Source organism: Mangifera indica, chromosome 8 (assembly GCF_011075055.1).
Source record: "Mangifera indica cultivar Alphonso chromosome 8, CATAS_Mindica_2.1, whole genome shotgun sequence".
NCBI lineage: Eukaryota > Viridiplantae > Streptophyta > Magnoliopsida > Sapindales > Anacardiaceae > Mangifera > Mangifera indica.
The window spans coordinates 7,213,642-7,228,951 of NC_058144.1; the positions used below are offsets into that span (position 1 = coordinate 7,213,642).

General features: G+C 32.4%; 2 protein-coding genes across 3 annotated transcripts; one reads left to right on the forward strand and one right to left on the reverse strand.

The window, feature by feature from the left end:
* Positions 1 to 3,957: 3,957 nt before the first annotated feature.
* Positions 3,958 to 6,046, reverse strand: LOC123224142 (putative cyclin-D6-1). 2 transcript variants are annotated; one of them, XM_044647696.1, is made up of 6 exons: positions 5,564 to 6,046; positions 5,400 to 5,480; positions 5,202 to 5,297; positions 4,907 to 5,108; positions 4,701 to 4,822; positions 3,958 to 4,428 (listed from the first exon to the last, which is right to left on the reverse strand). In XM_044647696.1, exons 1-6 carry the CDS (start codon positions 5,951 to 5,953, stop codon positions 4,165 to 4,167), a joined length of 1,155 nt encoding a protein of 384 aa, XP_044503631.1. In that variant the 5' UTR covers positions 5,954 to 6,046; the 3' UTR covers positions 3,958 to 4,164. The 2 variants fall into 2 exon arrangements, with proteins under 2 accessions (XP_044503631.1, XP_044503630.1); XM_044647695.1 differs by having other exon boundaries at positions 4,692 to 4,822; positions 5,564 to 6,044.
* Positions 6,047 to 12,719: 6,673 nt separating this feature from the next.
* Positions 12,720 to 14,550, forward strand: LOC123224144 (cytochrome b6-f complex iron-sulfur subunit, chloroplastic-like). The gene is made up of 5 exons (XM_044647697.1): positions 12,720 to 12,884; positions 12,976 to 13,217; positions 13,624 to 13,741; positions 14,000 to 14,182; positions 14,273 to 14,550. Exons 1-5 carry the CDS (start codon positions 12,846 to 12,848, stop codon positions 14,372 to 14,374), a joined length of 684 nt encoding a protein of 227 aa, XP_044503632.1. The 5' UTR covers positions 12,720 to 12,845; the 3' UTR covers positions 14,375 to 14,550.
* The last annotated feature ends 760 nt before the right edge of the window (positions 14,551 to 15,310 follow it).

A 15,310-nucleotide genomic window follows, 5' to 3' on the forward strand; every position in this document is an offset into this window, starting at 1 on the left:
CAGGTTTTTACTTTTTAATTATGAAATTTTTAAACACTCATTTATAAGAGGTTAAATCTGTTAATTTTAAGGGTAAAATCATTATTTTATCTATAATATTAAAAATAAATTAAAATTTAATCTTTTTTCCCCCCAAAACCTTAAAAACCAACTGTTTCCCCTATAAGTCAGGTTTAAAAAAATGATATTTCCTCCCTAGAATTTAGTTTTCAAGCTCTGACACTATTATCGATGGCCTCTCCCTCCAACGATCTCTCTCCTCTCAATTGGACATCCGATCGAAGTCAAATCAAGCAAGGGAGATAGAGAGCTTCGTCTTTTCGATAATGACACTGAAGTTTGAAAACTAAACCTCAGGGGGGGAAATGTCATGACTATGGCAGAAATGTTCAACTTTTAAGGTTTAAGGGGGGAAATAAATAAAATTTTAAGAGATTACGATTTCGTTAATTTTAACCACTTATGAGTGGGTAAATAAAATTTTTAAAGTTAAAGACATAGTAAATGATACTTTGGGTGGTTCGTAGCACTTTGGCCTTTCAGTTTTATCAAGGGGGACGGGTGCATGTGGGTAGATAAAACATGTCCAACAGGTTGGCCAGCGTCAAACCCGCCGAAAAAGTATGGCCCATGAAGAGCAAAGCCCGTCATATATTTTTAAAAAAAATTTAAAAGTTTATACAACCGCCGTCGGCTGACAGTAAATGGCTGATTGGTATTTTTTTAAATTTACTATAAATAATTTATTTCCTCACATTCATAATTTCACACAACAATTTACTCATTCTCTTCAACTCTCTGAATCTTAATCTCAGTCTTTCCAAATCAGTTCTCAAATTCTCAACACTCTTAATCATATCTCAATTTTCCAAATTAATTTGTTTTTTGATTTCAATATTGTGTGAATTATTATATTTATTAATTTAATTATATCAAAATACATCCAAGATTAAATGAGTTTAATACTTTATACAGACGAAGAATCTCAGTCATAGAAGAGAAAGCAAAAATAGACAATAAACCCTGCTGTCAAAAAAGAGAAAGCAAAAATAGACAATACGGAAACATTGAAATCAGATTGACGAAATTATATATGGTAAATTAATTCGATGGATAAGATACAAATATTATGGTTCATGCTTAACATGTGCGAGTTTGCGGGGTACTAAATATCTTTGTTGTCATATAAATGAATATTGTAGGAAAATACAACAACACTTCTTAATACGATCAAGGTTAAGATCAATTTGTGAATCTTCTTCTAATAATGTATTTGGTTATGTTGTAGGAGAAATACCCAACTCTACTTACAATCAACAAGTAACACGAGACTACCAAGGACATTGTCTTCGCTACTCAACTTTTTTCTTATGTTAATGATGCAATATTAGAATAGATTATACAAAACATTTCAACCATTTTTTTAAAATAGTTCATCGGACAATAATATGATATAATATAATTAGAAATTCTAATAACAAAAATAAAAACTATAAATGAACTAAATGAGCTTAATAATGGTATTTAAATGACTTATGAATTATGAACATATGGTATATTTGTTCAATAACTCATTTTTATTAACTTTGATTAACAATTATAAAAAAAGTTAGTGTATTTATATTTTTATAATATCCTCTATTGGGGTAACAATTTATAAAACATTAGCTAATATCTTTAATAAATATAAAATAAATAAATATATGTTTTTTATTATTATGTTTGATAATTCAAATCTAACGATAAAATTGTTGATTTAATAATAAAACATTTAACTTTACCTTTTGATGAAAATTATTTCATATTAGATGCACTTGGTTATAATTTAATAAAAAATGAAATAAAAATAATTAAACATATTATTACTTATATTTTATCATCTCGTGCACGTTTACAAGCACATTATAACATGCGTAAACAAATGTGATTAAAAAATAATGTTCGAACTAAATGAAATTCAACTTATGTATATTAAAATTTTGCCATGGATATGAAACAACAATAACCTAATTTTTTTAATACACAACCAATAGATCACGGAAAAACTATAATTTTTTTTAACTTTTTTAGTTTTATATTACATGATAGACATTAGTTTTATTTTCAAATATTACAAATATCATGACTTTTTTGGACAAATTAAAAAAAAATAACGAATGATAAATTTAAAAAATATATTAGACATACATACCATTATTGTTTGATATAACTATTGTATTTAATTACACGGCTAAATTATTAGGAGTTTAAATTTTGTTAGAAGTTACAAGTGAAAAATTGTTCGAACCTTTAATTTTGACAACAAAAGATGTTAATTATTATTGTTATTTTGCTTGAAATGTATATTGTATATAAATCTAAATATAGAAAAATCATATTCTCTTTGCAATCACAGATAAGTTTAAGTGTTTTGTATGAAAGCAAAATGCAGTGGTGGCGTATAATATAAAGGGTGAGCAATCGACAAGTTCAAGATGAATTCTCTGAGTATATTAATTCAATTGGTTATGTTTTAAAAGAGTATATTAAACAGATGGTGGCTTGATCGAAGGGTTTTTAGTTCCTGGAGAGTTGTCATTTTATTGCAGTTGGATTGCCCAAATATTAGCTAACATGCTTAAAAGCTTAATAATTCTGTTTCATTATGGATATAAATTGGTGCAACTCTCTAGCTTTCTCTTTAAAACACTAATTAAGTTACTTGGCATAATAATTAAAAGGGCAAAGGACAATTTCCCACCCAAGTTTTAATCAAATCTTAAAAGTATACTTATATCGGTTAAAAAACTCAAATACCTACTAATAGACTAATTTTTGTTTATTATTAGACCCTAAAACCTTAAAAATTTTAATCATTTTTCCTCCTTAATTTAAAAAACTTACAATTCTCTCTTAAGGTTTTTCTTCCATCTCCAATGGCCGGATGTCGTTCCTATCATTGGTTGATGTTCCCACCATCTTCTTCTTTAGTAATCAACATTCACTAGACTAATTTTATCAGACGAAGACGAATAATTTTTATCCAACAAAATCAATCAAGTGGGAATGTTGACCGAGGGAGAAGAAGATGGTGAAAAGACTGGTTGATGATGGGAGCGACAACCGGTTTTCGTAGATGGAAGAAATTACCCTTGAGGTGGGGAGAGATGTTAGTTTTACAAATTAAGGGGAGAGAAATGATATAAATTTGTATGATTTATAGGTAAATTAATGATTTTACCCTTATCTTTAACAAAAAATTATAACATAAATTAATTTATAAATGAATGTTTAGATTTTTCATCGAATATAATTTTGAAATTAGAATAAATTTTGGGTGGGAAATAGTCCTTTGGCCTAATTAAAAAGGAAAATTCACAAGTTGAATTCTTGTTTTATATAGGAATTGACGCACTGATGAAGCGGTCCGGCTACAGATAGGGAAAATCTTGTTACATGGGGACCATAAACTATCTCTATACTATTCATTAAAATTGCCCCTAAGATCTTGACAAAAAGTCAATAATATATTAAGCTTTTGAAGCTACACAATTTATTGATAATTTTTTTTTAATAAAAATCTTTATTTAAGACTAAAATCAATTATATTAAATAAAATAAATTTTAAATTCAATGACCAATTTTACGACGACTGATACAAGTAAATGAAAATTTTGATATTTACGTTTATCTTAGCTCCACCATGTTTAATGCAAATCCTGTGACGGAAATACAGTACAGCTTTCTCACTCTGACCAATCTCACAGTTATTAAAAGAATCATGAATTAACATTTACAGAAAAAAATATATATATATATATAAATTTCTTCTTCCGAGAAAATTATTGTTTGATTATTGTTATCAATTAATATCACTGTGTTATTATTCTTTTGCCAGAAACACAAAAATTAATTGAACCCCTAGAATTCGAAGTAAAGTTTTGTCTTTGTTCGCTGCTGCATCTAAGAAAAACACAGGAAACAAAAATTATATTCTCTTTCTCAGAGCCTTCATTGATTTTAATTTCTTTTAGCTAACATAGCAAATGGGTCGTACTGAGATCTGTTGCAATGATTTTGTCCATGAAACATCAACTACTCGCCAATTCTTTTTAATAATAATTTTACTTGTTTATTTGAAGCAACCTCTAGCTGGGGTCGCTCTCAAATGGACCAGGCGATTGATTAATTGTAGAAATCAGTTGCATCAGTCGAAGGCTGGTGATTGTCACAGAAACCATTCATTTTTTTTCTCCTCTTGGCAACTCTCTCTAACCTCTGCTGAGCATTGGTGGCTGTGGAGCCAAGAGTCTTATCACTTTCTGCGCTTGAAAATCGCCGGTCAAGCTCATTGACTGGCGTGTCCGAGCTGGACACAGTTTCAAACGCTGACTCGTATCCATCCATCACTATCTCTTCTATGCAATTGAAGCACTCCAACGTCTTTTCCTGCAACAATATTACCATTATATACTTCCATCTTTTTACTTGTAAGCATGATAAAGCTGATCGATGGTAATAATAAAAGCATACTAAAAATATAAGGGTTTTTATTGGTTTCTGATACGGGGAAAATACAAATTAAGCTTTAATCCTTTGAAGTCAAAAGATGCTAGCTTTCAGAATGTGAACCATTGTAACAATAATAATAATTAATAATAACTTTAGAAAAGGAACAGAAAGAGAAGGTGGATAAATAAATAAATATTTACCTTACTTACGTATGAAGAGTTTGAAATTGCCTTCCTAAAGCAATGGAATTGCATAGGAAATAGTTCACGAGAAGCAAAGAGAAGAGCCGATGCAGCGATTATTGATGGCTTGAACTCTAAAATCTCGATATCTGCCAGAAAAAAAACTTAGAATGCGATGTATATGGTGTAAACAAATCGTGGTTGGGAGATTTTTATGGGTACCGAAATATTACCGCTTTGAGATTTGAAAATGATTTCACCTGCACGAGCTTTAAGAGCGTGTTTTAATGGTGGGTCTTTGAGATTGAACAGAGAAATGAAAAAGGAGAGGAAAGAAAAGGGAGTAACTGAACGCATTCTCCAGTTCAGAGCTCCCAAGATGACATACTCCATTCGCTCTATTGTTTGTGTGTCAAATATTAGTCCTGCATCACCCTGTACATGAATTCTTCAGAAGAGGCATTAATGGAGAACAACATTCTGTAGAATTACTACTAGTTAATATATGTATAAAACATCAAACTGTACCCTAAAATGAGTGAGAGTGAACTCCATTTTCCTCATCTTTGCCGCCAGAGATAAGCAAGAGATTGCAAGAAGCTGAAGCATCCGAGGATCTGGTTGCTACATTATGAAGATTCAGTCAGATCTCAAAACAACCAGCAATTAAGAAACATAACAAAATGAAAAGGTAATCAAGATTCAAGAGTAACCAGGACTCCTTACCGGCATTACTTGGCTTGACAAAAACCGATCCATGTAATTGGAAGCAAGATACGATAAAAACGGATCGAAGCCACAGGAAAACTGTAAACAGTAAACCAAAAAAAATAAAGAAATGAGAACTGAGTGACAAATAAGGAAATGCTTAGAAATTTACAGTTACTTGCCTGGAAGATTAAAGAGACGGCCTGTTGCCTAAGAGAGAAATCAGAAGAAGTGCTCTTGAGAGACTTGATATAGTCCTCTGAAGGCATGTGATCAGATTCAACGAGGAAGAGGGATGATAAGTTTTCTGTATCATCGTCAAGGACAAGGTCTTGGAAATTTGTAAAAGGGTATTCAAGATTGAACTCCATTTGAGTGAGTGAATGAAAGATCAGTTGGTGAGTAGAAGAGCATATACATTCAGTTCTTGAAAGACAAATGTAGTGATGATAAAATTGGTTGCTAGCAGTAGACAGAGAGAAAGTGCTAGAGTGATGATGCGATTTCTTTATTAAAAGAGACTTGAACTTCACTCTTTCTCGTTTCTTAATTCTTCCAGGAATCCTTTGCATTGACAAATGCTAAGCTACCCTCTCGATTTTATCGGGAAGGAAAACATGGGGGCTGGGATCAGATAGGCTCAGGGCCATTTTTGCTCTGCGGCTCAAGCTTTGTCAGAAAGAGATTGGTTGGACATCAACAAGACCACACTTTAGTTTTCAACTGTAAGACTCTTTCTGGTCAAGCCAATTAGAATTGGCAACGTAATAACTTGCTGAATTTTAACAATTATGAGCCTTCGTCTTGATTGGTTTATTTTTTGTAATTGAATTAGAATAGGAGCATAGGAATGACATAATACCAACAGAAGAGGTTGGATCCTCTTGATTATCCGATAATCTATTTTTTTTATTAATTATAGGGTAATGGACTATTATTCACCTAAATTTCAACTCAATTTCTAAATAATACTCATGATGGAGAAAAAATTCATCTATCTTTAAGATTCATTATAATTTTTCTTTTAGAAGTAAAGATAAAAACATCATTTTATTATTATATCTTAAATTTTCAAAAAATAATATCATTTCTCCCCCCTATTTTAAAAACTAATTTTTACTATTTTTAAAGTTTAAAAAGTTTATATTTCACCCCTAAGATTTGTTTAGTTTCTCCAACCACCACCCAAGTTTTAATGTAAAAATAAATACACGCCCATGAGATTTTAAAAACCTAAACATCTACCTATGAGCTAATTTCTCTTAGAGGCAAGGACAATATAATCATTTTATCATTAAACCTTAAAACCCTATAAATTTATATAATTTTTCTCCCTTAATTTAGAAAACTAACCATTATCCCCCATGATTAAACTTTGAACAAATGCATTTTCCCCCTAGGTTTTTTCTTCCTTTTCCAGCGATTGGATGTCATTCCTATCATCAGTTGACCTTTCCACTATTTCTTTCTCCTGTCATCGACCTTTCCAACGAACCAATTTTGTCAAATGAAGACAAACTATCTTCGTCTTTTTGGTCAGACGAAGACGAATCATCTTCATCCGACCAACGAATCTTTTGATGTTGATCTGTCCAGATCTAGATCATTCTTTGGCCATGAACGCAACAATGATGGTGGGAAGAAACACATTCATCGAGCGACAGATCTGGATGATTCTTCACGTTTATGATTAAAGAACGATGACCGCATCTTCGTCCGAGATGCAGGGGGGAGTGCCGACAAATGAGAGGTTGGCTGGAGAAGGAATGAAATCCTATGAGAAAAGGTAACTTTTCAAACTTCTGGGTAGAGGGGAATTGTTAGTTTTTTAAACTATGAGATGTAGATGAAATAAAATTTTAGTTTTTTAATATTATTAGTTAAATGATAATTTTACTCTTGCAATTAATAACAAATTTTAACAAAAATGAGGTGGTAGAAAAGTGTTTGAGTTTTTGAAATCTCACATATGCGTATTTATCTTTGCATGAAAACTTAGGTGAGAAATAGTCCTTCGCCTTGCATAGTTTCATTAATTTATTATGACATGTATTCTCACTGTGTTGCTATTGTTTTAGCTACCGCGCATTGAAATGAATCTCAATTTTGCATGTTAAATATTACCCCAAATGACTAACTCCCACCCAATATTTGATAAAAGAATTTTTCTCACCCTTTAAATTTAAAAAGTCATTGCCTCATCCATTTGTTAAATGTATCTATTAATTTTTACAGTAAAAAAATATTTATGTTATTTTCTTTAAATATTGTAATAAGGATAATATCTCACACACACACACACACACACCACCTTAGTAGTATAAACAAATAATGCTTTAATTTTTTATTTTCTTTTTCCATATTTTCATCTCACTCTAAATAATTTTAAAACATAATTGTCACTAACAAAATTGATATCATACTGATCACTATGAATTTAGTTGAAATCACATTAAATATGTGTAATTTCAATAAAATCCGGACTCTTAGTACAATTTTAATATAAAGTTTAATCGATTTAATTTGATTTTAGTTAAAAATCATATTGGTTGATATAATTTTTGATAGAAATCATTGTCTTACCTTTTAACAATGATTTTGCCCTTTTATTATATAATTTTTATTATCAAAGTTTAATTTTTGATGATAAAATATTATTAATGACATCAAATTGATGAAAAAGTGTTTTTGAACCAAACCTTAGGTCAAATTAATTGACTAGGGTCACACCCTTCACATCTTATACAAATCAAATCCAAGAGCCCAAGTAGGTCTCAACTCCTCAACATATAAAACATTATTTGACAAATTCTAGGACAATGACAAGTTTGAATTGTTGCCTTCTCCACACCAAACCATGTAACTGCTCTAATTAAAAGTCTTCAACATCTCCCTCCCACTGTGCATCTCTGCATCATCTTATATGCAATGTTACAATTGAAAGGTTTATGTTTTTGCAGGTTGACAGCTTGTGTTAAATGTCTCTTGCTCAGTGACAAAGACTCGCTCTCTCATTGCAACAGTAAGACAAAACTTTTGCAGTTGTGAGCACTTCAACACACTAATTAGGTAATTGTTAATTATAAGTTATAGGATTAATAATTAATTAAGTATTCACAGGACCGCAATTCTTTAATGTGTTTGATTAGAATCTAAGTCAATGAAGAAAATGTCATCAAATTGAACTTGCCCAAGTTAATTGATCAAGTTGGTAAAAATTATAATATTATTTCAAACAAATTAAAGACTTTTTGTCCAAAGTAGAGATAATTTGTCGTTGATCTGGAATTATTTAAACTACTGATAGACTTACAGCTAAACTAATATGATTTAGGTTGATTTCCCAGGATCAGGGTAGAGCCGTGGACCGGCCTGCAACAAAAATTGCCATTGATGTGGCAGACTAGCTAGCAGCTATTAATAAAAGATCGGAATTAAGTGAGAAAAATAAAATTTGCTGCAATTTACATATTATTCTGAGCACATACATGGGACCATATTTGAAATTTCCCAAGGGATATCATTTAAACTTTTATGTAGATAGTCCTGAAAATTTTAGTGCCAACATTGGGCATGAAAAGACGGGCAATTTAAAGGATGGCCAAAGCACTATTTCACCCCCAAGTTTAAGTGCAATCCCAAAGTCACATCAAATAAGGTTTGAAAAACTCAAAATTTCACCCATCCATAAAAAATCACAATTGTGGTTAGGGCAAAATTAGTGATTTAATAAAAAATATAAAAATATCAAGTTTTATTACATTTTCCCCCTCAGCTTGAAAACTCACAATTCAACCTCCACCTGAAGTTTGAAAAATCAAAATTTCCCCCATAGGGTTTGCAAATCATGGTCAAAGTCGTCTGAGATGACCATCTCCGGTGGTGTTGGCTCTCCATCCGGGCTCAGCTCTCTTTGCCAATCACTTTCCAACCACCAACGTTGGCTATTTTCTCGGAGAAGACGAAGATGAAGACGAAATCATCTTTGTTTGAGACGAAGTCAATCCGACAAAGACGATTTCGTCTTCATCAGATGAAATGGCCTATGTCGATGGCTAGAAAGTGATCGACAAGAAGAGTTGAGCTGGGAGAGAGAGTCAATACCATCGGAGACGACCATCTCCAACGACTCTGATCTTAATTTGCAAACCCTATGGGAAAAATTTTGATTTTTTAAACTTCAATTAAGAGAAAATTGTGAGATTTTCGAGTTAAAGGGAGTCAAAGTAATAAAACTTTAGTTTTTTTTGGTTAAAAAACGGTTTTATCCTTAACTCTAACTGAGATTTTTAATAGATAGATGAGATTTTAGATTTTTCAAACCTCACAGATATGTCTTTACAATAGCACTTAAACTTTGGTGGGATTTGGCCTTTAAAGGACTAATTGTAGTAATTAGCGAGCAGAAATACTGTGGAGCTTTCTAGATATATATAAGCCTTATTTATCCGTTTTGTCCCTTAATAAAATCCCAAAGTTTTCGATTAATGTATGAAGCTAAAGCTAGTGGGCACACACAAGAATTTTATCACTTTATAAACCAAAGAATCATATGTGTGGTCTTTTTTAAGTGACCAAAAAAAAAAAAAACAAAAGGTCCCAACATATATATATATTTCTTCAACGCACCTACTTTTGAAATTATTCACCAATCAATTTAACAATTTGACCTGTGCCTTTAGTGCTTGAAACCCATGGCTATAGGGAGCTTCTTACTTTTCGAACTAAGTTAATTGATATAGAATGACTAATTAGAGAAGATATCATTATGTTGCCGTATAAAATCCCTTTACCTTATTATTTGTTGTGACATTATAATTTTGCCGACAAGAGCAAAAACATCCGCCTCGACATCATAATTTACGTGATTAACAGCCATAATAAGTCTTTGGTGGTTTGTCGAAAATCAATCACCGCCATATGATTTTATAATTTTTTTTGTGATTAAATATTATTTTATTTTTAATTTAAAATTATTAAATTACATGACGATATATTTATATAATAAATACTAAGACTTAATTATAAATATAATAAGAAATCAAACAATTTTAAGTTTCCATTATCTTAAAATACCCGTGAAGAATGTTTCATTTTTTTTCCTTTTTTATGTTTACTTCAAGTTTGTTCCATCATCTAGCTAGCTCTCTATAATTAATACCATTTATATTTTACTTTATCATTTTTTTTTGTTGGTTGTCTTCTTATTCTTTAAAGGTGATAATAGATTTTTCTTTTATCTACACATTGATGCAAAAGAAAGCCTAAAGAGACTAAAGATAACCCTAGATACACTTCTCCTTTTATCTTTTATTCTTTTGGTAATTTTTTCTCTGTAATTATTTATTATACATTTGTCTTTGAAATTCTTTTGCAAAGAATGTGAACAATAGTAAAATCGATAAGATACAGAAGTTACAATAAATTATGAAAACAGAGAAGGGGAGAGATTGGGCATGGGAATGGTAAAAGAGGGAGACAAACAAGATGATACGATGAGTGGATGATTCACGCCATAATACCCATGCAAATAACAACATCATTATGTATTCATAATTACAAACGTAGACAACCAATGGACCTTTTCCTTTCTCTACGTCGGACAAAATTCCAAAACCTTCATCATCATCATTATCATTATTCTCCTTTCCTATCATCCATTCCCACACTTAAGGCCACTAGTGCGCTCACTCATCCATCCACAGCTTTCAATGGTAGATGGGTTCTTTCTCAAATAGAGCCCTCCCTACTCTCTGTACAACCCCAATCTAATTACACATGAAAGATTATTAATTGCTTAGTTAATAGGTTTTTAATTTTGTATGTCTTCAATTAATTACTTCATTATTGAGCTATACAACAAAATATTTACCCGTCCTACCATAGAGTTTTCATTAATTAGAATAATAAAAGTTGGGACCTATCACTTTCTTGGCTTGCCCATTTATACGTTTATTGGAGATTCGCATTAATGCATGCACATAAAACATATGATTAATTATCTGTGCTAAGTTTTTCTGCCCTCTAAATGACTACTATTATATACATATCACAAAATCAAGTTAGGATAAAAGTCTAACCTTCTATAATGTCCCAGAATCTATTTTTTATTAGCATTTAAGCTAGCCCAAGAGAGAGTCTATGCAAGGAGAACTATGGGCTCTACTCTACAAAGCTTGTTACTGGAGACGTTTACTCACTGTTATCTTTCGCATTTCTCACCTTTACTCTTTCACATGTGAATAAAAATATGACTAATCATTTTTTATTATAATATGAACTAAATTTTTTATTTTTATGGTAAAATCTTTTACATGTTGCGAACAGGAAACATAGTCATATGATAATAAACAGGAATTAGGAAATTCAACAATTTTCCTTCTTTATTTGACCCTGGCCCAGTTTGAATCTTGTCTCTCGATTTTCATACAGAGTATAGTTATTCAATATCTAGGAGGCTTTTTGCCAAAAGCCTCAATCGGCCATATGGCCCAAATTGCGGATGAACAGTTTGCATATGAGAGATAAAAAGCACAATCGCAAGGCCACACTACTATTTTCCACCTAAAGTTGGATGCAAACTCAATTTTTCATTCAATAATTATTAAAAATTTAAATACCTATCGTTCTGTTAAATTTTACTATTATTGTCATGAGTAATATTGTTATTTAATAAAAATATTTCAAAAATTATAAATTCATTACATTTTACCCCACCAGGTTATAAAACTAACAATTTTACCTCACCTTCTCTCATCCCAAGTTTAAAAAATCAAAATTTCCTCTTTAAAGTTTTTGCAACAGCTACTGACGGTCAGAGATAATGGCGACGACAATATTCTCCCTCCCTCTCCACTCTCTCAATCACGCTCTATTTTCAATCGTCTTCTCTCCTCATCGACAGCACGATAAAGAGACTGAAATCTAGGTCTCTTCGTCACGTTGTTGGTGAGAGGAGAAGATGACCAATGAAGGTTAGAAATGGACCGCGGTTGAGAGAAAAGCGAAGAGAGAGGAGAATGTTGTCATCGTTTTCGATGTTAGTAGTTGCTACAAAATTTTAGGAGATAATATAAGTTTTTCAAAGTTTTGGTGGGATTGACTTTGTTAATTTTTTAACTTAGGAGTAGAAATAAGATAAATTTTTAGTTTTTAAAATATTTTTATTAAATGATAATTTTATCTTCAATAGTAACAATAAAATTTAATAGAATTGTGGATATTTAAATTTTTAATAGATAACCAATAAAAAGTTATGCTTGCATCAAACGTTGGGGGGGATATAGTCATTTGGCCTAATCGCAACTGTAAATATGTGGCTATGACATGAGGCATCGTACTGCCGCCTTATCCACTTGGCTGTTGTTGTGGTCGTTATTTCTTTCACACCTCCATTATACCAACTCAATAACAAGACCGAAGATATTGCTCAATCTCTTCTACAACATTACTCCAATCTCAACTATGGCTTCCTCCACTCTTTCTCCTGCAACTCCTTCACAGGTACCCTTCATATAAAAACACCTCTCTTGAATTATATATAAGCAATGTGCATGACGTTTTGAAACTGACCTTCCTAAGTTTCTCTGTATAGCTATGCTCAAGCAAGAGTGGTATGCTTTCTCAATCAAGAGCAATTCTTGGGAAGCCAACAAGGACCCATATGATTACAAAGGACAGGGGAATGAAAATCAAGTGCCAGGCTACTAGCATTCCAGCTGATAGAGTTCCAGATATGAGCAAGAGGGAGCTCATGAATTTACTTCTGTTGGGAGCTGTTTCACTTCCCACTGGATTCATGTTGGTTCCTTATGCCGCCTTCTTTGCCCCCCCTGGGTGAGTACAGCTTTTTCTGTCCTGTTGTCTAGATTACCCATTCTCCTTTCTATATGCTTCGTAAAAGAAATTGATTTTTTTTGGCTTATTTGCTAATTTGATTATTGTTTAAAGTTATATTTTAAAAATTAACTGAATTAGAAGTAGATTCAAACAGTTCTAGACTTCACAGAAATTTGTAAAATACTTTCTGCTTGCTTCTACTCAAATTATAAGTATGAATTAATTATATTACAGCTAAATTGAATCAAGAATTGTTCTTTTGAAGAGAGAGCTCCGCTTACGTGGAAATTTTGTCTGTTTCTTACTCCCTTCAGTTGATTTAGATGGTCCATAAATGTGAAGAAAAGCTTGGCTAGTTCTGCCTATTTTGTAATTGCACTAAGTTTTGTCGATAAGATGACAGGTTAGGAAGTGCTGGTGAAGGTACCACTGCCAAAGATGCCATAGGCAATGATATCATTGCTTCTGAATGGCTTAAGACCCATGGCCCTGGTGATCGAACCCTCACACAAGGATTGAAGGTACAAAGATTTTCTACGTCATTGTTCCTCAATAAATCTCCATGTAATTGCGGTAAAACATAGATTGTGAAATTTTGATTTCCCTGGTTTGATACTTGTCAAACCAGTCATTTCCATGGGAAAAAATTTAGATTTCTCTCCAATTGGAAGGACCGCAATGTGTTAAGAAGGAAAAAGAGGAACTTGATGTTGTAATGGGGAGATACTGAACTCATGAGTTACTACTGGAATCTGACTGAAATTTATTGTGCATATCAGGGAGACCCAACTTACCTTGTAGTGGAGAAAGACAGAACACTTGCATCATTTGGAATAAATGCAGTCTGCACTCACCTTGGGTGTGTTGTGCCATGGAATCAAGCTGAGAAGAAGTTTATCTGCCCTTGCCACGGATCTCAATACAATGAACAGGGAAGAGTTATGAGAGGACCTGCTCCATTGGTAAACAAACCATGTCTTATGCCCTTTGTCAGTACAACTTTTCTTTTCAATACTGAAAGTAACAAACTTAAATTTGACTCTTTGTTACAGTCCTTGGCTTTGGCTCATGCCAATGTGGAAGATGGCAAGGTAGTGTTTGTTCCATGGACCGAGACAGACTTCAGAACTGGTGAGGCACCATGGTGGGCATAAATTTCAACCAGAGATTTCAAATTCCACGTAGTGGATCAGTTTGTTTTGAAACATGGCATAAAAAGTTGTGGTTTTCTGAAATGGAGCTCATAAACATACTGTAGTGTAAGGTGCCTGATTGTAATCAAATTAATGCCACTTGTAATCTTGGTAATATTGACAATTTCTATTGTCCATTCTTGGTATCTTATTAAATTACACCATCAAGAAAAGCTTTACTAATGGGTATTGTGGACGAAGAACAGCCATCTTCCGATAATCAGACCACTATCATATCGTCTCAAGAACACTTATTTCGTTTTATAGGTAGTATAGAAGTCTGTGGTGTGGATTGGCATCAATCGTGGGCCAAACCACGGCAAGGCATGAAACATGTTGTGATGGCCTTTTTCCAGAAGTCGGTGTACTATACATTTTGACCGTATTTTGCAACCAACGTTGCTATAAGAGCAACAGCAATGGAGAGCATATGAAATTGTGTGGTTTGCGAATCATTCAAATGAGATGTGACAACTAAAATGTGAGGTGTTTTTTCTCATGTTATATTGGCAATGGTTCATGGGACAACTTAGGATGATAGTCCGGTAGTGCTCTGTAAAAAGAGATTACCAAACCGAGACAATAAAGTTATTTACAAGCTATGATGAAGAAGACATTAGGCTAATAACAAAGAGATTGTCGGATTAGGTCATCCTCGTACAAATTGGTTAAGAGTTAGAATTATTTTCCTAATAAGCCTATAGACAAAACCAATTAACCTCAGACCAATTAATGAGATAACATGTAAGATTAACTTCCTTAAGAATGAAATCAAAGTGTTACACAAATTATTCAGTTGTATCAAAACTCTTAAATCATTGATAAATAGTATTAAAACATAAAAGAAGACATCAACTCTAAGGCGTTTCTTTCTAAACAATCATGATTGTCAAAGAG